At 38.0% G+C, this 27,625-nt stretch overlaps 1 protein-coding gene across 1 annotated transcript in view; it reads right to left on the reverse strand.

Annotated features, from left to right (window-relative positions):
• GREB1L (GREB1 like retinoic acid receptor coactivator) overlaps positions 1–27,188 on the reverse strand; it is a 130,507-nt gene extending 103,319 nt beyond the window's left edge. The window contains 5 exon segments of the mRNA XM_078153473.1: positions 3,397–3,552; positions 7,552–7,728; positions 14,455–14,631; positions 26,612–26,809; positions 27,032–27,188. Of these exon segments, the coding sequence (XP_078009599.1) occupies positions 3,397–3,552; positions 7,552–7,728; positions 14,455–14,631; positions 26,612–26,809; positions 27,032–27,188 (865 nt within the window).
• Positions 27,189–27,625: the final 437 nt, after the last annotated feature.

Here is a 27,625-nt window from a genome sequence, read left to right on the forward strand (position 1 = left end):
ATCATGATGATCAATGACAGAATATATGTAGAATGCTTTGCAAATCTTAAAGTGTTATATAGATCCTGCTATTATTGAAAAGCATATGAATAGTTGTACTGGGAATAACTCGTTGTACCGGGAATAACTCTATTGATCCTTGTTACCTTTCAGGTCACTTTATTCCCTTGGCCCTTCATGGCCTTTGGGATAGGTGGGACTTTCTGCTAATTCCCCAAAAGCCCTAATCTTGACTCTCTTTACTTAGAGCAAAACATTTACCTTTCCAAGACAATTTTGCTAATAAGCATAATCAAAATTATGTTCTTGTGCCATTTTATTTTTAGTATGATCATTTTTCATAGATCTAGAGTTAAAAGGGAATTCAAAGGCCATCTAGTCAACCTCTTCATTTTAGAGATGAGAAGGAAATTAAGTGACTTGCCCAAGGTCAAGCAGGTAGTAAGCAGCAGAAGTAAAATTCTAACCCAAACCCTCTAATACTAGAGTAGGTACCCTCTCCATTACACCTTTTTTCTGTTTGACTGGTCCTGTGATTTATTTGGTGTAGGGAATTCATAGTTTAAAAAAATTCCCTCTTCTAATATAGATTGACACTTAATCTTCAATTTACAGTTTTAAGAGAGCTGCTGACTTGGATCCAGGTCTTCCCAATTCTGCAGGCCAGCTCTCCATCTCATGGACAACAATGATGCTTTTTGCTTATCTCTTAGTTATCAGCACTGTAATTTATAAATACCATTTCTTGGGCTCCACGTTAATAGCACAGCGTAGAAAGCTAAAGTTCTAGTAGAGGCATCTATGTCAACAACTATTGTATGTGCAAGAATGAAGTATTTTTTAATGCCAATATCCAAATTTCACTTTTCGTCCCTCTAGTTACTGAGTCAACCAATGTTCTCTCCTTCTCAGTCCAAAGACCTGCTACTCCCTACCCTGGCTGGACTTACTAATTAGAGTCACCTCTTTTGAATTTCAAAATCAGTCTTTCTCAACCAAAATGGCATTAAAAGTTAAAACAAAAATCCACTTCACGAATCCTAAAGAGAAGACCACAGAGATGGAATCACTGAGAAAAAAGTAGCATAGGCCAAATCCTGTTCCAATCATCTCACTATAGCTGCTTCAAATACAGCTGTGTTTGCCAGCAATATATTTAATTAAGTGATCTTATATCTGTGAAGAGCTCTGACTCTGAAAAGTCCCATCCCCTGCTCTCTGAGCAGGATCATGCTGATAAAACATAATCTATTCTTTTCAGGAAAAGATCCCACAAGTAGGTTTAAAAAAAAAACTTCTCCATAAGAAAATTCTTTCCTATATAAAACTTAAGTTCTTTAGGTAGACTTTCTCTTTTTTCTACTCTCAATAGAAAGAATGACCACTTTTTTTTCTATAAGTGGTTATGTATCAGGGCCTTTTACCTTTCTCTTCTCCAACCTAAAGGATCTCAGATCATTTTGTTTCTCTCCACCTTATTTTGGGGCTATCTTCTGAGCCCTCTCTTCTATTATTCTTAGGAAGGCCAGAATTTTATACAGTTTTTAGGTTGGTCAATCAACAATATTTACTGAGTGGCCACCAGGACCAGACTGACCATCTGATAGTTCTGAAAAAAATCAAATGGGATGGCACACTGAAGGACTGCTTGAATTGATCTCTTTATCCTTTCCTTGTTTCTTGTCAATTTTTTCCCCTTTGTTGGCAGCAGGTGGGCTTCAAGGGCCAGGGCCAGGGTCAGTTTTTACCCTTTCTATATATTAATATGAGAATGGTCAAAATTTATTATAGGAAACTTGACTCTATCACTATTAAATCATTTACACGCTGCCAGAAAGGGTTGTGAGCTACTAAAACCAAATTCTTTATACTTTCTTCTCACATTCTCTAAATGTTAGGCAAAGAAGAACTCAGGATTCTGTGATTCGAAGGGTCTATATAGCAATTTAAATAACTAGCTTTACCAACCATACCTAAATTAAATAACTGATTCTCATTACCCCTGAAGACAATGGTAGAAAATTGATAGATCCCATCAATATTTAAAAATTGGTTTACAAGAAGTATATAGAGTTAAAAAAAACTATGTATTTTGTTTTGATTTGGGCATATGTAGCCATACGCACATATGTACATACATATATACATATACACACACATAAATTTTTACGGAATTTCTTGTCAGTGGCTATGTGTGTATATATGTATATATAAGGTTTACACAGTTCCTTGATAGTAACCACCCACTTAAAATTACATGTACACACATATAACAATGCATATGCATGAATGTAAGAAGGTATATCTATCTGTATGTATGGTATGGTACATGTATACACGCATATATCTTATCCACACATATATCTTATCTCTTTTGGTGTAGGGAATTCTAGTTTTAAAAAAATTCCCTCTACTAATATAGATTAACACAGTCTGCAATTTAAAAGTTTTAGAGAGCTGCTAAGAGCCTGCGTTCCTACAGCCCATATGTCAGAGACAGGACGCTGATCCAGGTCTTCTTGATTCTGAAGGCCAGCTGTCCAACTAATGGATCAATGCCACTTTCAGTTTATTTCTTAATCATCAGCACTGTTTCGGTGGATGGCCATTAACAAGAATCTATGAAGTTTTGGGTATACATGTGTGTCTACATATGCATACATATGTATATATGTGTATGTATGCATACGCATACATAACTCTGAAGTTAAGTGACTTGCTTGGGATTATATGCACATAAACTTTGCAGAACCTGTCAATGGATATCCACTCAAATCATATACATGTATAATGTACATATAAGCATATATTTCTATATAAATATACATGTATGTGAGCACATATGTGTATATACATATATGAGAAAAAAGGAAATAAGTATTTAATAAGAGCCTACTATGTGTAAGACATGGGTGCTAATAATTTTATGAATATTATTTCATTTGCCCATACACTGAGAGATCATATACGTGATATACACCCGTGTGTATGTGTATGTATATATAAATGTGATATTATTGGCACAGAGTAATCCCAGCGAGGAAATTCCCTCTACTAATGCAAGTAGACAACTATTCTACAACTTGGCCAGGGTCACACAATATTTGTCACAGGGAGGTACCTGATCCTATAATTTACTGACTCTTAGGCCGCTCCCTAGGCAGAGGAATGTATGCATAACACACTTTTATGCTGTACTACTAACATTTTCTTAAATCTAGATAATCAAAAGAATAATAAATCAAGCCCTGATTTGTAATGCTTGCCAACTCCTGAGGTATAAATGCTCATGCTCATGATATAATCATCAGCTCTACTGCAGCTCAAGCTAGCTCCAGCACTTCTAAGTCCATCTATAGGGTGCTGATACCTCTGACAGAATGCACATCGGTGCACCTGAAGATGTAAAAGAAAACAGTAGGCCGTACCTGTTTGTGTGAATCCCTGATTTGTATCCATTTGTCGCTCCATTTTCTGGGGTTACCGTTGATGACACTGAAGAATTTGGTTTAGCAGAGTGGCAAGCAGCAGAGGATTGTCGGCTTCTACATTCTAGAAACGAGTAAGAGCCACAATGCATGAGGAGGCACAGGCCCAGCTTGTGGTGATGTAAGTGACAGGGATCTGGTGGTTATAGCTGTGAAGGTTAAAACCTAACTGATAAAACAAAGAACTGGCCTTCAAGGGGTAAGTCATTTCATCTTCATAAATCCTCCACCCCCTGAGCCTGACTCCCATAGGATGAGGATAAGGAAAAAATGTAAATTACAAATTCCTGTAGTCCACTTTCATGGTTAACAGGTATGTAAGTAGCAGAGGCTTAGGGTAAGTGTTGTAGGTGGGGCAATAAATGTAATTTAGATAATCTGAGCCATATTTCTACAAACATTGTCATGTTCATTTTTATGAATCAATTTGAGCCACCTCTGTGGGAAAAGGTTAACAGATCAACAATTCAGAAAATTCTCGGTAAGCTTTCAAACCCTAATTAACCTTATGTTCGGGGGTGATTCAAACACAGTCCAATAAACTCAGTCAGATGGTCTATGAGGGGTTTAGTCCTCCCCACTCAATGTCAGTTGACCTCCAGTAGATGCAAGGTTTCACGAGAGGAAAACAGAAATTGCAAAGCCCTAGAATTCTAGGCATGCTGAAAGAACATCAAATTGGCAGACAGATATTCAATCTGATTAATCTTATCTCATCAAGCTTCATATTAAGTGAGTTGAGATTAATGAAGTTTTAGTGAAACCCTTCTAGAAACTCTGTGTAATGAAACAAGGTCAAATATACAGTGGTAGGTTAGTTCCAAGGGTTGGAATTACCACGTTAAGTGTTTCTGGTCACAGGTCATGTTACATACCACATAAATGGCTGCACATAACAAAGGAAAAGTATAGTGGGTTAGCTGGATGAACATTTATTCCCCAGAGAGTTCTTAAGTAAACCAGATGCAGGAATATATTTGAACACATCCCTAAGGTCTCTTTCTACTATGATGTGCTACAGTACCTCTCTCTGGAAACAAAACAAAACAACCTTAAGATTCTGATGAAGGAAAAAAATGTCAATATAGCACAACAAATTTTGATTTCAAATTCAAAATGGTACCCAGTGCACGTGTGTGTGTCTGTGTGTGTGTGTGTGTGTGTGTGTGTGTGCGCGCGCAACCTGTGACTTCATTGGTATAGCCCAGACCAGAACCCAGATCTTTTCGACTCCAAGACCAGAACAAGAGAGAGAACTGGCTTTGGAGCTAGGAAAACCTGAGTTAAGTCTTGCCTCTGACAAAGATTGGCTTTGTGACCCTGGACAAGTCACTTAACTTATAATTAGACAACTATACAACTATATAACAACTACTATACAACTTATAATTACTTTAGCCAAACTCCAACTCTGGATTATTTCCAGTACCTACCTCCTTTACTTTTATTCACCTGCTGTTGAAGAGATACGGAAAAATCAGAAAACCACATTGACTCTGTACACTACAAATCTGTTCCATATCTCAGCTGAGTCCTTATTATAGCAAACTAATTGTTTCATACCTGTCATCAATTTACTATCCCATGTACATATTTGTATCTAATAGCTGCCATCTCCAGGGCAGGATGGGGAGGAAGGAAAAAAAATAGAAAGTACACAGCAAAGAATAAAAGAACATTTAGAAGGAAGCATAGAAAACAGAGTAGCTTTGAAAACAATGCATATTATGTAGTTTTTTTAAAGTAAAAAGTATGAAACATAAATTCGTGATTTTATAGTGAATCCTCTTTTATATTGTGCAGTGCAGACAGAAATGGTTTTTTTTTCTTTATGCATTTAGGTTCAAAATGACTAAAAAAACAAATTTAAAATACATGTTGAATTCAATTAAACATTTTTTATTATCCCACTCACCCCAGCATCTATTCCATACCTTCCTCTCCTTCCTCAAATTTCCGCTGGTCTCACCACTCCCCACCATCTCAGATGAGGAGTTCACTTCATATTTCAGTGAAAAAATTGAAGCCATTCACCGAGAACTCCTTCACATCACTCAGACATATTGTCCAACTATCTTTTCTTCAATCCTGTCTCAGATGAAGATTGTCCTTTTCCTTGCTAAAGCCAACCCCCTTACTTGCACCTAGTCTTCCTAAATTTCCTGTTACTATCAAGAGAATCACTGTCCTCCCAGTTTTCCAGGCTCATAACTTTAATGTCATCCTTGACTCCTCTCTTGCACTGACCCTATATATCTAATCTACTGCCAAAACTGTTTCCACCATCAGAACATTTCTCACATATACCCCTTTCTCTCTACTCACATAGCTAAAACACTGTAGTTCAGGCCTTCATCACCTATTGCTTGGACAATTACAATATGCTTCTAAGCTGTTCTTCCTGCTTCAAATCTTTTGCCTACTTCAATCTGTCCTCTACTCAGCTACCAAAATCATTTTACTAAAGAGTAGGTCTGACCATAGGGCAGCTAGGTGGTACAGTAGATAGAGCACTGGGCCCAGAGTCAGAAAGACCCGAGTTCAAATTCAGCCTCAGACACTTATTAGCTGTATGACCCTGGGCAAGTCCCTTCACCTCTGTTTCAGTTTCCTCATCTGTAAAATGGGGATAATAACAGCACCTACCTTTCAGGGTTGTTATGAGAATCAAATGAGATAATAATAGGAAAATGCTTCGCAATGGGGCTGGCACATAAAAGGTACTGTATAAATGTTATTTATTATTAATTTGTTATCTTCCCCATTATGCAATAATTGTCAGTGGCTCCCTACTCATCTCTCTCTGTATATATACAGTATATATATATAGTCCATATATTCTATTCAGATTTGAGAAATCACCTAGGGGAAAAAAAAGTCCTATTGGTCAGAAAAGTTAAAAAAAAATAAAAAACTTAAGTTATATCTTAAGATGGATACATCAGAAAAAACAAAGAGGTGAAATTATCTTAAGTTACAGAACAAGACAGCTTCAGATGAAAGTTTAGAGGAATAGAAAGAGAGTGCTAATTTTATTTGTACTTGGATTTCAGGATTCATTCAAGCTTACTTTTCTAAAGCAAAATTCCTTGGCTTGATTTTATCCAAGCCTGGTCTCAAATACAGCATTCTTCATCATCATTTCATTAAGGTGTTCCCATAGCCAAAAAAGAAGTTCTCAGATCTGAAAATCCTGGAAGTAAGAGCTACAGCTATTTCTGGAAGAGGCAAATAACATGACTTCCAGTGAAGCTCTGTGACTACTGGAAAGGAGCCATTTATAAATTTATGAAGCCACGGTATTTGTTGCTTGCTTAACAAATAACAACTACACACACAGTAAGCCACAACAAACAAAAGCATTCCAGAGAGGTATTTTTAGAAGAAAAAGAAGTCTTTCTTTTGAAATATGCAGTAAAATAAGACTGTTATACCTTCACTGCAATTAGAGCTACTGGCTGAAACGGTGGCAGTTCTTTTGAATCAAGCTTCACTTCTGATAAAAGGAGACAGCTGTGAAAGTGCTTAGCACAGTGCCTGGCACATAGTAGGTGTTACAGAAATGCTTATTCCATTCTACCTCCCACCCCCACCTCACAAATCGTTGGTCCCTGGTATGAGTTTCTAAAATTAAAAGCAAGGCAAATTATTCATATTTAGTAACTACAAATGATTGCTGAATGTAATTTTTCTTCAGAAAAAATAAAGTGTATAAAGTTTACTGGAAATAGGCTGAGATTGGCTGAAATAGAAAAAAACGCAGATGTTTCTGAGATATCAAAAGATTACTGCACAGATAACAGTTATTTCAATAACTTCCAATTTATAGAAACTAGACAAATTTTGTGGAGGGTTTTCTGGTGGGCTGGGAGGACTGAAAGTGACCCTTAAACACACAGCTATAGATATACTTCACTCCTAAACTAATAACCACACCTTAAATGTGTACCATGGGAGGTCCACCTGTCATGGTCTTCCAGTCCCCGCTCCTCTCTCCTCCTCCCTCCACTTTGCCCTGCTAGCCAGAGGAGCTGCACATGGAGCTGAACACAGGCCACCTCACCTTTCCAACAGATCAGAGGCCCCTTTGACAGGACACCCTGGGAACTTCTGACCAGGTAGTACTTTAAGTGCTTCTGCTTTTTCGGCTGTGTGGTGAGCTTTAAGTTGATATGGTTGGAAAACTCTGTGAAATACCGAAATCCTCTTTCTCCACAGCCTATACAATTTCCAGAAAACCCTAAAAGTGAAAAAAAAAGGATGGAAAAAAAAGTGGTCAAACAAAAAACAATTATTCTACTGAGAGACAACAGGGGTGCTGGGAAGGAAGAAGCAGACTGGATATGCCTTGTAAACCAAGTGGATAAATGAAGAGATGAAGTCAGCAAAGTCAAATGGGCATTTCCAAGGTTTTATGGCTGATGGAAACGGTGGTGGCCCTAGCACATAGGTGGTATAGTGGGTTTAGAATGCTGACCTAGGAATTAAGAAAACCTGAGTTCAAATCTCATCTCAGATCCTTAATACCTCTCTCAGCCTCAGTTTCCCCATCTATAAAATGAGGATAAGAATAGCACCTACCTCACAGGTTTGTTGTGAGGATCAAATGAGACAATACAACACTTTGCAAAGCTTCTAGTGCTGTATAAATGCTAAGATGATGATGATGATGATGATGATGATGATGACGATGATGTTTAAAGAATAGGGTTTGGACAAAAAGATAATAGGATTAGTTTCGGACTTATTGACTTTGAAGGACAGCAAAATATCTGCGTGGAAAATGAAGGTGGAAATGTCTTCTAGAGTGTTGAATATGCAGCTATAGAGTTTGGGAAGGAGGTCAGGGCTGGAGATAGACCTGAGGGTTACATGAGGAGGGGTGGCAGCCAAAGCTATGGGAGTGAGTGAGATAATTTAACATTAGCCTGATTTAAGGAACAGAACTCTGATCTTCATTGTAAAAGCTTTAAGTCTTCAGTATGCTGGAAATTTTGTTCAAAAACAACATATGCCTGTAAAATTTTACCTATTTGTCATGGCCATTTTATCTTTCTGATTTTTCTACTAATTAGGAGGAAGCCATATTCTTCATTTGCATGGTAGATTTATTTTTTGGTTACCACATACTTGAAGTACAATCTCTAGTTTATCAGGAAACTGGCCATAACTCCAGATCATCTGAAAACTTTTAAAATACTGTTTTGAGGTGCTCTGTTTGTCAAAATCATCCATCAGAATGATATACTTCCTGAACAGAACCAAGAGGACTTTGTACACAATAACAGCCACATTATGCGATGACTAATACTGTTAAACTGAACCCTTCTAAGCACTGCAAGGATCTAAGACATCTCCAAAGGCCTCGGGATGGAAAATGCTGTCCACATCCAAAGAAAGAACTATGGAAGTCGAATCGCTATTTTTACCTTTTGTTGAGTTTTGTTTCGTCTTTCTGATGGTTCCTCCTATTGGTTTTAATTTTTACTTACAACTTCACTAATGTGAAAATATGTTTAACAGGAATGTAAATGTAAAGCCTATATCAGATTGTGTGCTGTCTTGGGGAAGATTGGGGGGGGAAAGGGGAGAAAAATTTTCAACTCAAAAGCATATGGAAGTGATTGTTGATAAATCAAAATAAATTAATAAAATTTTAAAAAAAAAGAATGATATGCTTCCATGGTTTAAAGGCTCATTGGCATAGGTATACCCAACCCCTGGCTGGTATAGAGCACATACAATCCATGCCTTGCTAGGCTGTGCATTCCTTGTCCTTCCATCAATCCCAATGGAAGATCTTATCCAGTGTGGAAGAGTTCTTACTCTAGGTCAGGGGCTTTTAACCTCTATGTTATGCCTCTCTTTGGTGGCCTGGTGAAGCCTATGGAGGCCTTCTCAGAATAATGTTTTTCAATGCATAAAATAAAATACACAGGATTACAAAAGAATCCAATTATATTGGAATAGTTATCAAATTTAAAAAAGCTCACAGGTAAATTAAAACCCTCTGCTCTAGGTCAATTATCATTTCAGAGATATTAGTGCCATATGTGTTATCTTATGTTCTTGCTACACAACCAGTCCACTTCCTTCTTTCCAAGCATACACATCCCTGAGAATGTCTTTTGTACTCTTTTTCATGCACAATCATGACCATTAACATGTAGCAGCTTATTTACACCCACCATGCATTTTCCATTGCCCTTTGGATGACCACAATCTTGATCCCTCTGAGATCATGGTGTTCCATGATTTGTAGCCATGTAGCATCACTAGCAAAATACTGGTGCTAAAAATACTGGTGCTGTAGCAAGGAATGGCTTGGGATCATTAAAGGAATTATGAAACTTCCTAAATGAGATTCAACATCATCTCCTCAATTCTAGGCTCAGTTCATTATCCATCTGAAGCGACTAGACAATAATCGACAGTTAATAAGCTTTTATTAAGCTTCTACTAAGGGCCAGGCACTGTGCTAAGCACTAGGGATTCAAATAGGAGTAAGAGATATAGTCCCTGCCCTCAAGGAGCTTACAGTCTAATGATGGAAGACAATACACAAAAGGAAACTGAAAAGGTACTTGGCCTGGGGGAGGGGAGAATATGATGCTGTAGAGTTGAAACCAAGTAGGGAAGCTAATGGATAATGAAGAATTAAACTAGAAAGTTCTAGGCCCTCTCTAAAAGATGACTTTGGCATGAATTTATGGCTACTCCCTCCAACCCTCCAGTCAGAGGGTGCTGAGAAAATCTTCAGTATCAATGATTAATCAATTTTCATGGTAATGACATTTCAGGCGATGAGGTAATTATCCAAGATACATAATCTAGGAAATATGCATTCTCCATTCACTGTGTTTTTTCTTATGTGGATTGTTAAACCAAAGTTTTATGAATGGCTGTGAATACCACTGAGAATGGAGCAAATCAGCAATCAGCAAAATGGCAGACACAAATAGGATCATCTGGAGAAATTTACTATCTCTGTAATCTTTTTTCCCACTAGACTTCGTTCAAGACATTTTGCACAACATGGGACAATACCTTTAGTGAGCATGTCTTCCTGTTTTATACAGTGTATGATACTTAAACTTGGAGAATTGTTGAATAAATCTAAATCTGTTGTTTTATCTCTTAAGAAATATTTTATTATCTTAAAATATACATGGGATGGGGCAGCTAGGTGGCGCAGTGGATAGAGCACTGGCCCTGAAGTCAGAAGGACCTGAGTTCAAATCCGGCCTCAGACTAAACACCTGACACTTACTAGTTGTGTGACCCTGGGCAAGTCACTTAACCCCAATTGCCTAAAAGCAAAAAAACCAACAACAAACAAACAAAAATATACATGGGAGACACCCTGTTGGAATAGATCCTTTCAAGTTGCAGTTTGTCTTATAGAACAAAACTTTTTTATAATGATTTCTAATAAAAAATCTTTTTTTTTAAAAGTAATTAACAAATAAACATAATGGAATCTGGATTTCTCTACATGTTCCCCTCAACTGTGTGGATCAATGTGCTGCTGAAAATTGTCTAGGAAAACCAATTTATTCCTTTTTCTCATATTTTCACTATGTCTATCTTCCATTGATATAGAGGTCATTCTCATAAGGATTTTATTTAGATGAGGTAAATGGATTGGTTGTATTCTATACCTGCTTGGTCACCTTTCACAAGGTGATCTATAATCTTTTCCATTTTTAAAAAAATCCTTCCCTCTTTGAAATACACTGAAAACTGTTTCCTGAAAGTCTTTAAAATTTAAATTTAAAAATTAATTTAATTAATTTGTTAAATTTTAAAAATTATAAATTATAATTAATTTATTATTAAATTTTAAAAATGTAAACTTAAAATTAAAAAAAATTAAAAAGCCTCCAGCATGGGTTTCTTCTGTATTGTCTAGTTCAGTCCATCTTCCCAATTCCATCTTATTTCTATAACCTTGTTTAGGACATTAGGTATTGAAGTGTTAGAGTACAAATATATTTCCAATGTCATGGGTGACAAGAAGAGATCACTATAAAGACACTGGCTAATACGTTCCATTTCACGACCGCTTGCTATTCTCCCAGCAGATTCATCTATAAATATGCTCAGAATGATATGGCTTAGTTGGATCTTGCACAATTTCATTCAGGGGTGTTTCCTCCCTCCATTGTTTTTCACTGTTTTGTGAAATGACATATTGATCATGATCTGTCATCTTTCTCCATAATATAACTTATTATATGAGCTTGTTTTCTAAAACCAGTGTTTGGCTTGGTAGTCAGGTATTTCTGTTTAAGAGAGAAATAAAAAATTAGAAAGACAGCTTTTAGTCTATTTAGATTACTTTTTTTTTTGGCCAACAGTTTTACAACAGTTAAATCTCTTGAAGAAATCAAATAATAGAAAATTTAATTTTATCCACTTCACATTTTGCAGAGTAAATGGATCATTTAAATAGGTTAAGCTGGAGCTATATTTGCATACAGCCTGGTGTAGTGGATAGAGAGGGAGCTGGACTTTGACCCTTGACTTAGATATTTATTATCTGTGTAACCTTGGGCAATTCACTTAACCTCTCTCTGACTCAGTTTTGTTGTCTGTAAATGAGCAGTCGACTGAGTGCTGGGCCTGGAGTTAGGAATACCCGAGTTAAAATTTGGCCTCAGACATTAACTAGCTGTGTGATGCTGGGCAAGTTACTTAACCCTGTTTGCCTCAGTTTCCTCATCTGTAAAATGAATTGAAGAAGGAAACAGAATCTCAACCACTCTAGTATCTTTGCCAAGAAAATCCCAAATAGAGTCAGGAAGAGTTGGATACGACTGCAACAACTAAACGATAACCAACATCTAGGCAGTGGGGCACAGGAGCCCAGCTCAGAGCCAGCTGTTAAATTTGCAGTGTATGCAGCGATATCACTGAGTCAGCAATGCTACAAATTAGGACTTGATTTACTGTACTGCTGATTGCACAGACCTAAGAAAATGAGGGAGAAAATGTGAGTAATGCAGATACAATTTTAAAGAGTGTCTTGCTATACCCCGACCCAAAGCTGGCTGAAAGTATTTACCAGCACACTCCCATATGCAGTCTTCTGCATGAGTCCTCTCCTGATCCTCCCAATTGCTAACAATGCCCTTCCGTATCACTCTGTATTTACTTCATGTATATTTTATTTATGTGTGTATGTATTATTTTTTCCCAATGGAATGTAAACTTCTTGAAGGAAAGGGACTTTTTAGTTTCTCTCTGTTTTGGGTCTCTGGTACCTAGTACGTAGTACACAGTAGGTGATTAATAAATGAAAAAAATTTAAGTGAGATCATGAATATAAAGCTCTTTGAAAACCTTAATGTGCTGGATACATATTTGTGTGTACAAAAAAGGCAGCTATTATTATCTCTCTTCTTCTCATTATCATCAACTGATGATGACTACACACAAATATGCATGCCAGATAGTATAGATACAAAGCCAAAGATAGAACAGTCTCTGCCTTCTAGGAGCTTACATTTGGTGTGGGGAGAACTCTCATAATTAGGAAGGAATCATTAGGAAGACTATTTTGGCATCTACATAGAGCATGGGCTACAGAAGGGAGAGAGAACAGAGGCAGTGAGAAGGTTATTACGAAAGTCCAGGTAAGACTGAGGAAGACATAAGCTAGGGTCTTGATTTTGTGAATGGCGAGAAGACTATCTATAATTGTCAACACAGATGACAATTATAACAATGATCAATTCTGGTGACACCTTCTTTGACCCTTCTATGATAGATTCCAAGTCGAACACTTTCAGATATACAGAATCAATATGGTGGAAGAAACCTTAAAGAGTCTTCCAGTCCATTCCTCAGCCTTTGAGGAAGACTAGTCTATTAATCATTCCAATTATATGGGACTATGTTATTTTTAAAGTCCTCCAGAGAAGTTCTACCATACTGAGAAACTATAAAAGTATGTTTTTGAAGTTACTTTTGTAAGTAAGTTTAAAACTTAGAAAAATCTGATTAAACAAATCTCTTAGTTCAGATATATATTTTTTGAGAACAGAGGAAAGCTAAAAATATTAAATGCTTCACCATTCTTGTTTAACTTCCCCCCCCCCAAGTGAACTCCTTTTGAAACGGAGGGACTACCATATGCATGTACATATGAGAGACAAGAGTGTGGGATACAGCCTAGCCAACTGGTTTGGGAGGCTCCAAGCCATATACATATAACAGGACTCTGGTTATATGCAATCATCTCACCCAGGCAAATATACATTTCTAGGAATATTTACAACCTGTTATGAAGGGTAGAGAGTGAAAGTTTCCAAGAACTGGGTGTAGCAGAGAATATCTTGTATCTAATGACCTATATATGCTGAGGGGAGGGATAAATTGTGCTCTAGAACCAGTTTACTTCTGTGGTTCATTTCCAGTGCCTTCCCTCTTAATTATTTCCTATTTGTCCTGTATATAGCTTGCTTTGTATATGTTTGTTTGCATGTTATTTCCCTCATTAGACTGTAAACTCCCCGAGGGCAAGGGTTGTCTTTTGCCTCTTTTTGTATCCCCAGCCAGTTCCTGGCACATAGCAGGTGTTTCATAAATGTTTACTGATTGACTGATGTGTTTGCATTGTTGACTGTACTTCCTAGAAGATTGTTACGCATCAGTTAAGGTTAGGTCACTCAGCTCTGACTTTTATTCTGCCCACCTCTTGTTTGCTAGGTTATCCTGCTGCATATCCCAAGACCGGGAATTCAGGGTGACCATTTGGCTGATCCTGAACGCTTACCTACTTTGTTTCTTCTTCACTTATTTAATTATACTCCGTTCACCTTCCTGCAATAACTTCGCTGGCTTCTTCTCGACCGATACAATGAGTAAACTTACTCTTCTTTCTGTCACCACAATTTTAAATAAACATGGATTTGAAAAATTTATTACTAGCAAGAAGCTCACAAGGGTTCTAGATACTCACCTAAAAGTGCATTTTTTCCATGATCATCTGGCAGGAATCTCTTGTCTACAGCACAAACTAAAATATGTTCAGGAAGATTTGGAGACTTGGCACCCACTAGCAGGAAACCTGCTGGGATCTCAATTTGTTCCATACACAGGGACACTAAACGTAAATCTTTTCCTGCTTGACAAAAACCTAAAAACAGCCCAAGAAAGGAAAAAAGAAAAACAGGATTAAAATTTCAGGAAGAATAGGGTTGGGTTTTTTTTTTTTAATAACCCTTCTGCTTATATTAAATGTCAAGAATCAATGGAAAGAGAATAGGGTACACCACTATTGAACACTAAAACACAGGCCTCCATAATATAGGAAAACACAAGTCTAACATATCTCCATGGAAACCCATCTGGTCAGCTTCAAGGCAGAGTTTATGACTTACATGACCTTTTTTGGCCTACAGATGGAGTTCTACCTATCATCCTTCCTGTGTTAACTCTGTGGTGTCTGACCCACCAGTAGCGCCTAATCACCCTTTGGCAGTCTGAGAATCATGTTTCTAAATGCATAAAATAAATGACAATATCATAAAAGGAAACATTTACATCAAATACAATTATATATGTGTGTGTATATGTGTGTGCGTATATGTGTGTATGTATATGTATGTATGTATGTATGTATGTATGTATGTAGGTATGAAACAGTCCACAGATCCCAAATTAAAAGCCCTGCACTAAATGACAATGCTGTCAGGTAGGTACTTACTTAGTGCCTATAATATGCCAGGCACTATCACTGTGGATACAAAGAAAGGAGAAAGGTAGGCCCTGCCCTCAAAGAGCCTATAGTCTAATGGAGGAGATTAACATGCAAACAACTATGTTCATTCAAACTATGATAAACTGGAGACGATCAACAGAACACAGGTACTAGTGCTAAGAGGGATCAGAAAGGGCTTCTCAGGGAAGATGGGATTTTAGCTGGCGCTTGAAGGAAGCCAGGAAGGTCAGGAGGCGGAAATGAGGAGGGACAGCCTTCCAAGCATGGAGAATTGGAGTGTCTTATGTAAGGGACAGCAAGGAGGCCAGCATCATTGGATGACAAGAGGACATGGATTTAGGGGGAAGTTGGCAGAAAGGTAGAAGAGGGCCAGGTTATAAAGAGCTTTAAAGGCCAAACAGATGAACCAAACCTCATGCACTTTAATGAAATCCTCAAAACCAATGGCCTACTCATCCCTGCTCCCTTCCAAAAAAGGAGGTATGTGACAGCCAGATGATGAAATTTCTGAGGATTTTTCAAGGGTTAATAAATTGGATAATTTTCAGAGCGGATCTGAGTCTGATAAAGATAACAGAGAAATCACAGACATCACATGGGAATCCAAGATTATCAGTGGATGAAGATCACTTGGAAGTGTAGGGAAAGGACTTTCTCTTCAAGTCCTAACTCTTTCATAACCTTTAGATCAGTGTTTGTCCCTGTGTGTTAGAGAGACTCTTAACCCTGTTTGCCTCAGTTTCCTCATCCGTAAAATGAGTTGGAGAAGGAAATGGCAAACCATTCTAGTATCTTTGCCAAGAAAACCCCAAATGGGGTCAAGAAGTGCCAAACATGACTGAAAATGAATCAACAACAACGTGCTTAATGAAACATCCAGCTTGTTGTTCAATCTACATTTCAAGCACACTCCTGAAATGTGACTGCCCATAGCTTCTATTCAACAGACCAAAAACCTACAGTAACAAAGTCAAAAGGGAATAAAAAACACAATAATCACTCCTGTGGTTGCTTTCCCAGAAAGCCAGTCCACCAGCAGTATCCTGTCACCAAGACAACCACAGCCACACTTCCACTATATTCTGGAGTTCACTCACTCCTAGTACAAAAGTATTCAAAAACAGATTCTATGGCTTGTCTCAAAACACACCAGCAAGGGTAAACTCACCTCATTATCCTTAAGTAATTTTGTTTATAATGCCTCCGTACACTGAAAATTCTGATATCACCACCTCTAGCCATTTCAGCTGCCTCCTTCTGCCTGTGTGATTCTCCAGTTTCCATGCTAACAGTTATCACCCCAGTAACACACTTCTACCTCTCCTTCCCCTAGGGAAAGACATCAGGGCTTCTCTGGCTATCTCTGCAGAAGTCTCCTAACAAATATGTGGGGTGTAGACATGCTTTCAATTCATCATGGTTCAGTTCTCTCCACTGCACCCCCTCCTGTCAATCAAATCTAAGATATTCTGTTCCACCTATTTCCTCTCAGGAACTGACCCGAATAGGTATTAAATGCTTCTGTACTTGCTACAGGAAATTCAGTAACCATTGGTTAGAGGTCCATATGTATGTATACTCAATTAAGTCAGTACTTGTGAATAATAGGTTTTACAGGATTGCATTATAAAGAGGAGTGAGGGTGGTGTGACCACTGGATAATGGTGAGGACTACAAGGAGTAGCATCCAAAGGTCTGACCAAGAATGTCTACACTTCATATATTTGTTGGGAGATTCCTCCAGACAGAGCCAGTGTGGCTCTGATCATTTTCCCCAGGAGGCAGAGAAATGGAAGAACATCAGGAATATGTACACACACACACACACACACACACACACACACACACACAGATATACATAGATATGTACATATATCTATGGATATATACACACATGCACATACACACATAGCTATATAAATAGCTTTTCCCCTCCTAATATTCCTTTACCTTCTTATATAGCTATATATAATAAACATACATAGTTACTGACGTACTTATATACATTTACATACATAATCACTAACGTTTATATAGCACTTTAAGCTTATAAAGCACTTTACAAATGTCATCTCATGTGATCTTTACAACAACCCTGTAAAATGGGGGCCATTATTATTCCTATTTTACAGATGAGGAAATAGGTTGAGAAAGGTTAGCTAGTTAATGTCTGAAGAAGGATGTAAATTCAGGCTTCCTGATTCCAAGCCCAGTACTCTATCAACTATGCCACTTAGTTGCCACACATATGTATATGTGTATATATGAACAAGTATATAACCACCAGAGACTTGTTTACGAGCATAAACATACATATATGCATGTACATATATATTCTACATATAATATACACACAGCTACATCACAAATACAGAAACATACACATACATACACATAAAAAACTGGACAAATTATCCTAATCTGTGGCATTCCCAGCTGAAAATCAATGCTGTGAAATCAATTAATCTATAAACATTAAGAACCTACTATGTGCCAGGTACTGTGCTAAGCTCTGAAATAATAAAGAGAATGAAATATCTATTAACCAAAGTCAGAAAGGGCCCACATACTGATACACTGTGCTACAGACCTAGTCCTCTGGCTCTAATAATTGGGCTTCCTGCTCTTTGCTCAATTCTCTGTTGTCTTCCTAGTTCCTGTACTTGCATCAACACTCGCTGAATGGCTTGCCTTTCCATTTGTAGGTCTTGTTCCTAATTTCTCAAGGTGGACATCTGCCACTTTTCCAGTCCATCCACCAGGCAGACATGGAGAGAAGTAACAGACTACCTGAAAGAGTAAGTCTCCGAGGACAGAATACATCAATATTTTCAAGCAAATTTTGTCACAAGGAGAGACTGGACCTAGCCTTGCTATAAATATGCCATAGAGCACTGCAGGAATGGCTTCATCTTTTGGTTAGCGCATTCCAAGTATCTGTTGATCTGAAGATCACAGGAGTTAGAGCCAGACGGACCTTAAAGGTCATTCTGTTCAACCTCCCATCCCTCATTTTACAGATGAGGAAACTGAGGCCAGGAGGGGCCAAATAATTTCTCCAAAGTCACACAAGCAGAGGTAGGACATCACAAATAAAGGTGCATACCTAATTGTTCTTGGAGATGATACTAGACTTTGGTTATAATATACAATTGGGTGGTGGAGTGGAAAAGGAAATGGAGGTTACTAGGAAAATTAAGTGATATGTACTAGAAAAAGTCTTGAAACTATAAGTGAGTGCAGTAAGCCACTGGAGACCCCTTGCACTGAGTGTCTACAGCACTGGCTCAGTGGATGCATGTGTTTCTACACACACACACACACACACACACACACACACAACACACACACACAAGTAACTGCGGTTTGGGTATTGAACAAAGGCACTTCAAATGCTTACTTTTCGATCAGAAAAGCTTTGTTCATCCCTCCTCCAATACCAAATTCTCGTCTTTAGGAGTTGGGTAGATACTCTTGATAGAAATCTACTATCCCTAGAAAGCATGGTTCTCCTTTCTCATGTCTAGGTCACCAAGGCAACCAAGTCATGCTTCTCCACTAAACAGAGTTGTCTCCATCTCTCCCTCACTCCTAGCACCACTGCAAAACAAAGAGTTGTGTGGCTAGTCTCAAAACACATCAACAAAATGGAAGGCTATCTGGGTAGGCAGTTGGTGCAGTAGATAAAGAGTCCTGGACCTGGAGTCAGGAAGACCTTAGTTCAAATCTGGCCTCAGACACTTACTAGCTGTGTGACCCTGTACAGGCAAGTCACTTAACCCTGTTTGCCTCAGTTTCTTCATCTATAAAATGGGGATAATAATAGCAACCTGCCTCCCAGGGTTACTGAAGATCAAATGAAGTAATAATTGTAAAGTGCTTAGCATAGTGCCTGGCACATAGTAGGCACTATTTAAATATTGGCTATTACTACTATTAAGTAACTTTACAATGCAGCAGAAATGTTAGTGTAATAATCTATTATATATAGTCATCCAGGTTCCCCATGGTAACTCAGGATGAAAAGGCCTCTAGTCTATGCTTCAGGAAGATTAGGGGACGGAAAGAGGCAAAATTAATCAGAGACCTGTAATCAGACACTGGAAAGTCTATCGCCATGTAAGAAAGAAGATTTCATGGAATGTGACCACCAAGGCTAATCTCCTTATTTTACAAATGAAGAAACTAAGACCTAGGAAGGGTGAGTGACTTGCATCCTAGGTGGGACTTGTGAACTCGGGTCCTCTTACTCCAGAACTTCCAACTCTTTTCATTGTGACACATTTGTTTTGCTTTGTTGTTGAGGGCAGACCAGGAGTGATGGGTAGAGACATTTCAAAAAGACAAAATTAGGTCTGACACAAGTCAGTTTCCTAAAACTTAAGAATTACAGTTGGGGGGAGGAGTGTCGGAGGGTCGGGAGAGGGGCCTGAGTTAAACTAAAGTGGAATGGTTTGCCCCGGCTGGTGGTTAGTTCCCCTCAAAAGAGGTATTCAAGCATCACTAGATGGCCTCTAAGAACCCTGACAACTCTGAAATTCTATGGTTCTTAGAATGTTAGAACTAAAACATCCTCTTGGAAATCATTTAGCTAACCTCGTTTTAGAGATAACAAGTGAAGTGGCACAGTGGATAAAGCTCCAACCCTGGAGTCAGAAAGACCTGAGCTCAAATCTGACACTTGCTAGCTAGTGTCACCTGGGGTAAGTCACTTAACCCTGTTGGCCTCTGTCTTCTCATCTGTAAAATGAGCTGGAGAAGGAAATGACAAACCATTCTAGTATCTTTGCCAAGAAAACTCCAAACAGGGCCATGGAGATTTGGATACGACTGAAATGACTCAACAAGAAGAAGCTAAAATCTAGAAATCTGTCAAAGGTCTCTTAGGACTCTTAGTTCTCACTTCCCATTTTCTGACTATTGCATCCATGTGGCCTTGATTTTTCAGAGTTCCATTTTGAAGAGGGGAAGAGAAGGAAGAATATACTCATAGTGAGACTTTGCAAAAGGAATATTTTTCGTTATACCATGTGTTCCAATTTTTGGTTAGTAAAATGTGGTCACCATACCTATAAATTAAGCTCACAAAAGACAACTTGGCTCAAGAAAAAAGCAGGAGGAAAGGGTCCAAGTAAGCCTTACGTCAGAGAAAATGTGGAATGAGCTTCAGGGTCAAGGATAGCTGTGGAGTCAATAGAAGTGCCCAGACCAGGCTTGTAGTTGTGGCAGAAAAAAAGGTTCCAGGAGGTCGATGATATTTAGACAATTTTATGATATGATTTTGCTTTATTAAAATTTGAATTCAACTTCTCACTTCAGGAATTTGCTTCCACTTATGTGTATGTAGGATGTGACAAAACTCACTTGAGAGGAAAATCATGATATAAACACTTCATTAATAGTATGCTATAGTCATTGTTTTAAATGAAAGGGGTATGTATGGTAGTGGGAAGGGAAACTAAAACTATCAGTCATCAGTCAAAATCTCAATGGCAGACATATGAGGGCTTCCCTGTGTGTTTTTTCTGTGCTAAGCATAGAAAGAGCAAACATCAAATGCTCAATTAAAAACCCAAATCTCAATATTTAAAAACCTGACTTACTGGCTTACGCTACAAAAGCAGCAGTGACTCAGATATACATCTGAAACGGTCCGAATGTGACCCTGTGTAAGGAGACTCACAAAAGATTCACTCTCCTGGTGAGAAGGCCCTAAGGAAACAGTCTCAGCTTAGAATATTTGCTGTATACACATGATGTAAGAAGACCACCACCTGCACACACAGATAACAGTTTCTTTGCTGTCAAAGCCTTGCTAACAAAATACTTTTGTGGGAACAACACCGAAAATCAGAAAGCAGCAGAAAACAAAACAGACCAGGAGAAATCTAAATTTCTCACCAAAAAAAAAAATTCTCTAAGTCAAAAGTAAAAGGGAGAGGGGATAATAAATAGCTGTTAAGACTTTCATCTGCATTTCTTTGGGAAAACAATCAAGGATTTCACTTCACAGGGATGGATTTGTATCCTCCAATTATCTCCAACTGGAAGCTTACCTAGTGAGGTAAAAGCAGGGAGGGGAAAGTTTACTAAAACAGCTCTAAACACAAACAAAAATAATCAAAGCCAGTATTCCAAAGTCAAAGATTTTCCTTCCCTCCTCACAGAAGGTTTATAATCAATGGCTTCACAGTGGGGTGCAAACTGCGGTGGATCTGGAAATTTACATAAGATATTAGCGGCATAAATTTACATCTGAATGGTAGTTTCTCAGCAACTCATCAGGTGTTAAGTACCTGTTTATCTAATTGCCTCCAAAAATGGTCTTTATGCCCTAGGTAAATAGAAGGTTTCTTGGTAGAGCTGAGGCTCTTCTTAATCACCACTAGACTATGATAACCTTTCATTCATTGCTACTTTTAATGATCAAAATGACAGTACTGCTCTATGGGTAGCATTTCTCTTCTGAAATAATTCTGAAGTAATTATAGGAAATTAGCAATCTTGCAATGAGGACAGTCTAGTTTGGGCAAGCCTCAAACAAATGCCTCATTTAAAAGGTACAAAATTTACTTGTGAAAAATTTTAAACCAGGAAACCTAGGGAAAAAGAATTTTAAACAAAGGGGTTTGATGGTTCCCAGTGTGTGCCTGCAGGAATCTAAGTTGAAGACCAGGGTTTAAGGTAGCTCTCAATTTGGATTCTGTGCTTGACTTTATTCTCAGGAAAACATTTTGCCTCCCACTTTCTCACTTTCGTTATCAGTTAAGTAACTGTTGTTACCCTTACCTCTAGTTTCCCTGGGTAACTTCAAGGTAAGGCTATGTATCAAGATTTGTAGCCCGTTCTACACAGATAATAATTAATTAACTACTGACCACACTGACTAGTGTGGAACACACCTCCCTCCTAATGTCTATATTAAAGAAATTCTGACTAATCAATAATAATCCTAAGCCTAATCATTAATACTTAGAAGTAGGACCAAAAGAAAAGTCCTTTCTAAAGGAGGACTATTTAAGAGTACAGTAGCTCCCTATACTGTGGGTTACTGATATACATTTAATAGTGCCAGATTTTAATTATACATAAAATGTAATGATTTAATTATTCACTTTGAGGATTACCTAGGCCTCATCTTCCACTTGTCTTTTGGCCATTTTATTTCTTCATGACAAAATGCAAAAGGAGGGCCAGGATAAGCAGATAAAATTCTAATTATAATACAGGTCTAATTTTTCTGGCCTTACTAAAGTTCATCCCAACTGTTTTTGCAACACAAGCGCTGCAAGGAAGGGTCCAAAGATATTTTTCCAGATGTTCATATATTCCTATTTTCATTTTGATCCATGCTTTGTTTCCTTATCAAAGTGTGACTCCAGAGGACAGAACAAGGAGCAATGGGGAAAGCCACAGGAATCCGATTTTCTGCTTAGTATAAGGAAGGACTTAGCTACCATCTGAGCTTTCTGAAAAGGGAACTAGCTGGTCCATGAGGTAGTGACTACTCTATTTTTGCATGCATTCATATAGAGACCGATGATTACTTGCCTAGCACGTTGCTGGGATTCATGCTTTGGTATAAGAGGGTGTAGAAAACCAATGAGGTTCTTTCTAACTCTAGGATTCTAAGACTCCTTGAATAACTATGGCTAATTCCAATTAATTTGATACATGAGGTTGTACTGTAGTTACTTTGTCCAAGGCCATGTTATAATAGGTAGCTGAAATATATAACACTAAATGATGGGGGGGGGAGTGGGACAGAGAAATAATCTGACCTGCAGTATAAACAAATACATGATCTATATAAGCACTTTATAGCAGACTTTTTCACTCCTACTAGAATTAAGGCAAAACGTTTGGCAGAAGAATAGATGGACAGCAATAAATTTTTAAAATTCGGGAAGTAGTTGTGATACAATGGAAAAAAAGCCCTAGACTTAGAGTCAGAAGTCCTAAGTTCAAGTCTTAATCCTACCATTATTTAGCATGTGATCTTGGGCAAATAATTTTACAATATTTAGCCTCAATTTCTCCACGTGTAGAATAATGACTAGAATTTGTACATCACTTTAAAGTTTGCAAAGATCCCTAAAAACATCATCTCATTTTATCCTCACAACAATCCTGGAAAGTTGGGACTATTATTATCTCCATTTTACAGATGAGGAAACTGAGGCAGACAGAGATTAAGTGACTTCAGGGTCACAGTTAATAAATGTCTTGAGAGCTGGATTTGAACTCTTCCCGTCTCCAGAACTGTATCACTGCACCACCTAGCTATTTCCACATTATGATAACAATACTTAACCTACTTCACAAAGTTAATTATTTCCATTCCCACTGTTATAAGAGATCACCCAGTTAACTTAAAAGGAAACATAATATGCAAAAAGTAAAAGCAAAATATCTGATATTACTATTATTTTAGTGGGGGAGGGGAGGTTTGTTCCTCCCACAACAGAAAATTGATGTAATAATGGAAAATATGGGGCAGATAAGAAGTTACCAGGTTATTAATATGATAGTGAAACGTGAAGGAATTTTCTGCTTAAATTTTAAGGGCAGTTGGCCATTGGTTAAGAGAAATTTGGCCACAGCCCTTAAGGTCTTTAAAAAGCTAAGCCTTCCAAGCCCTGGAGAAGATCAGGAAGGTCCAGAATTTAAGTCACTGGAAGCAAGGAGCAGCTTTGTACATTGTGATCCCAGCATCTCCTAGGGTAGGAATAGGAGGGAATTTAATCTCCTCCACCCCAATCCCTGACATTGCGGTAAGGTATCTTGTAGCAGAATCACTTTCCTAGTAGGAGATATTACATCTAACAGAGACTATATCTAGAGAGAGCAACCTGAGGCAGAGAGCAAAGACATACTCTCCCATCTGCCAGCTGCCACAGACAAAGAGAAGTGGCATTTGAGCTAGGAAGCGTCTTCATAGATCAGAAGAAGCCTGACTATAGATTCAAGAAAAAACTAGCCCCAGCAGTCAAGAGCTGAACTGTGGATGAACAGATAAGGGAGGTAGCTAAGTGATCTGCTCAGTAAGATGCTATGCCAGGGAAGAGCAGGGTCAGAAAATCATGATTTTAGAGGCCCTAATTTTTACTTGAGTTTGATGCCACAGCTGTAGAGGACCTCTGTGCTACAGAAGCAGTAGCAAGAGTTAAAGAAAGGCAGCACAGGAGTAACAGAGACTTATTTGGGGATCCCACAACTCTGAGAAACTCTTTAGAGTGGAAGTAGAGCTGAAATTGACCCCATACCTTCCCTGGACACCAGGCTCTTGCAGTACTGGAGAGTTGAGGTGCTTTGGTTACTACGATTCCTCACTAACAATGTACTTTAAACTGGTTTCTACTCTTCCTACTAATGTTGTATATTTTTATGTGATAGAGCAACCAAAATTTATGAGGGTAAAGTTTTATAGCTGTCTTTACTATGCCATCTTGTTAAATGCCTTGCTTTGAGTTAACTATGTTGATTAGCTATTAAAGATAAATTCACTGGTGGGGGCTCACAAGCTATAGTTTTAGGAATACAGACTAACAAAATGGAGGTACCATCAATCCTCAACATTCTTGAGCTTAACTTTCATGACTTCAAGTGTTCCTATGATTTTATTAGTAACCTCATTTTCACTTTTGCATTGGCAACCACTCATATTCATGGCTTTGTGTAATAGAGAAAAGAATGAAAGACTCAATGTACACAAGTCTGTGGAGCAGCTTGTAGCTACTAGGTGCTTCACTGGTCTTGTTCACTCAACCATTGTAAAGAGCTCCCTGTGCATTCCTTGAATATTTTCATGGTTTGCCTTTAAAACTCAAGTTTGGTGTGGTAATTATGCCCTCATAGCGAGGGGCAAGTCCTTGGGACTCTAAGCCCAACTGAGTAAAGTCAATCAAGCAGCTTAGTGAGAAAATAAAGGTGTTAAATAAACTTCATGCCAGAATATCAGTAGCTGCTGCAGCCATGAGTTTAGTGTTAATGAATGGACAATTTGTTTTATCTGCAAAAAGGAGGAAAATATTTGCAGCATTATAGATTTCATGTGCTATAAAAAGCAAATATTGTCTGAAATCAATATTTTTCATTGAGATACTAGCACAAGAGGTCACACAATCCTAGGGAATTACTATCAAGAAAAAATGTTTTACATGTTACCAATTGTATTTTGTGTACTGTATTTTATGGGTTATTTTGTGGTTACTAAGTTAGGAAACATACATATTACCAAAATTAATATTTTGTGATAAGGAACTGTATATTTTCAGCAATCTCTAGTGAAAGATTACAGTTTTTGGAGGTGCTGGGAACCTAACCCTCCATTTCCCACAGGTTCAATGTATCAAAATTCACTTTTTTGACTTTTGCACTGTTTTCTAGGAATATTACCCCAGCAAAAGGACTGATTGTAGTAGTTAGTCACTTCTCTGGAGAGCCTCAGTAATCCTGGAAGGGTGCTACATTAGTATACTTTTTGGGGGAAGGCAATCTACCAAAGACAATCTTGTTCCTAATAAACAGAATTCCTATGTATAGTGTAAAGCTGTGGTAGCAAACTCAAATAGAAACACAAGCCACTAATCTATACATGGGGATCCCTACGGGCTGCATGTTGACTTAGTTTTAAAATATAATGTTATCTCTTATTGTATTTTTACTTATTTTGTTAAAATATCTTCCAATTACATTTTAATCTGGATCCAGCAGCACTCAGATATATTGTGGCCTCATCTGGCTAGGGCGGGAGAGTAGGGGTTGAAACTCTGGTATAAAAGTTCTGGGCATAGACTCATAAGACCTGAGTTAATGGTTCTACTACTATCTATCCATAATCTCCTTGAGTCTCAGTTTTCCTAACTGTAAAATGGAAGATAATATCATCTGCCTTACCAACCTTCCCAAGGTTATTCTGAAACAGATGTTTTATAAACTTTAAAATGATATATGTTGTTCTTCAGTCACGTATGACTCTTCGTCACCTCATTTGGGTTTTCTTAGCAGAGATACTGGACTGATTTGCCATTTCCTTCTCCAGCTCATTTTACATATTGAGGAACTGAGACAAACAGGGTTAAGTGACTTGCCCAGGGTCACACAGCTAGTAAATGTCTGAGGCTAGATTTGAACTCACAAAAAAGGAGTCTTTCTGACTCTAGGCCCAGCACTCTATCCACTGTGCCACCAAGCTGCCCAATAAAATGCTATATAAACATGATCTATTATCATTGTTACTGTTGCTACAATTTCTTTGCACAGCATATTTTTTAAAAAATCTATATGCAAGCCAATCACTTATTTCCCATAAATTCCCAACACATATCCATTATGATCAGAAACTAACAGTCAATAGAAGAATCAAATAAAAAAGAAAGAAAATAAAACTCACCATCTGTAGTGCAAGACCCTTCTGGGGCAGGCTTTTGTGAATAGGGAATTGGTGGGCTATTTGAATCTGACATTTCTTCATCTTCATCTTCATCTTCCATTTCATTAACAGTTGGGTTGTTAGAAAAGTCCAGACTCCCATTTTGAGTGTAGCGGTGTACCAGTTCTTTATCCAGATCTTCCACTTTGGGTTTGACATCTGAGTAGGCAAACAAACTACAGATAACATCATACTGGGACTCAGTGAAAAAAATGCCTTGAAGAAAAAAAATCCCAGTAAAAAAATAAAATCCTCTAGAAAAAATGCCTCAAGAAAGTGAGACAATTTCAAGTGACTGATTCAGAAAACTCCAATGCTGGAACTCCTAAGTCTTAAGAGCAAGGAAGATCACCATGCTGGTATTGAGTTTGAGGAGCTTACCTGCAGGAGAGAAGGGGTGCTGGTCAGGGTCCAAATAGAGCTGAGAAAAAATTGGCCTTGGTACAACACTACTACATCTCAGGGATGCTTCTATTGAATTGTGAAGCGCTTCTTCAAATCGGGCAGATTTCAGTTGCCCTGCATATGAATTCCCCATGATCTAAAATAAATAAAAAATAAACAGATAATAGATAAATAGATAAAGGGAAGGTATATAAAAACGAATGCAATAGGGAGTGACTATATATGTAAATTCTATTGATACACATTTCAAATTCTCTCCTACAATTCCTTACTGACAGAACACATATGGTTATATAATTAATTCTTGTATTTAGGGTTACTGTTTTTTAATAGTTTGTGACAAATCTTTCAGGTTGTTGGCCCTTGGCAAACTTTATGCTGCTAGAAGAAGGCCCTCTCCATATGCAACCTTCAGAAGTTCTCACTTAATGGACAAACTACAACAACCTGATTATTCCACTCCCCTACCCAGCTTCATGGAAATATTATATAACAAGGGAAGTCGCTGGTATTTTGGCAGTTTCCACAAGCGCTGGCTGGTCCCCATATCACTGACACAGCCTCAGTAGA

The sequence above is a fragment of the Phascolarctos cinereus genome, unplaced genomic scaffold (assembly GCF_003287225.1).
Source record: "Phascolarctos cinereus isolate Bilbo 61053 unplaced genomic scaffold, phaCin_HiC Scaffold_4;HRSCAF=312, whole genome shotgun sequence".
Taxonomy (NCBI): domain Eukaryota; kingdom Metazoa; phylum Chordata; class Mammalia; order Diprotodontia; family Phascolarctidae; genus Phascolarctos; species Phascolarctos cinereus.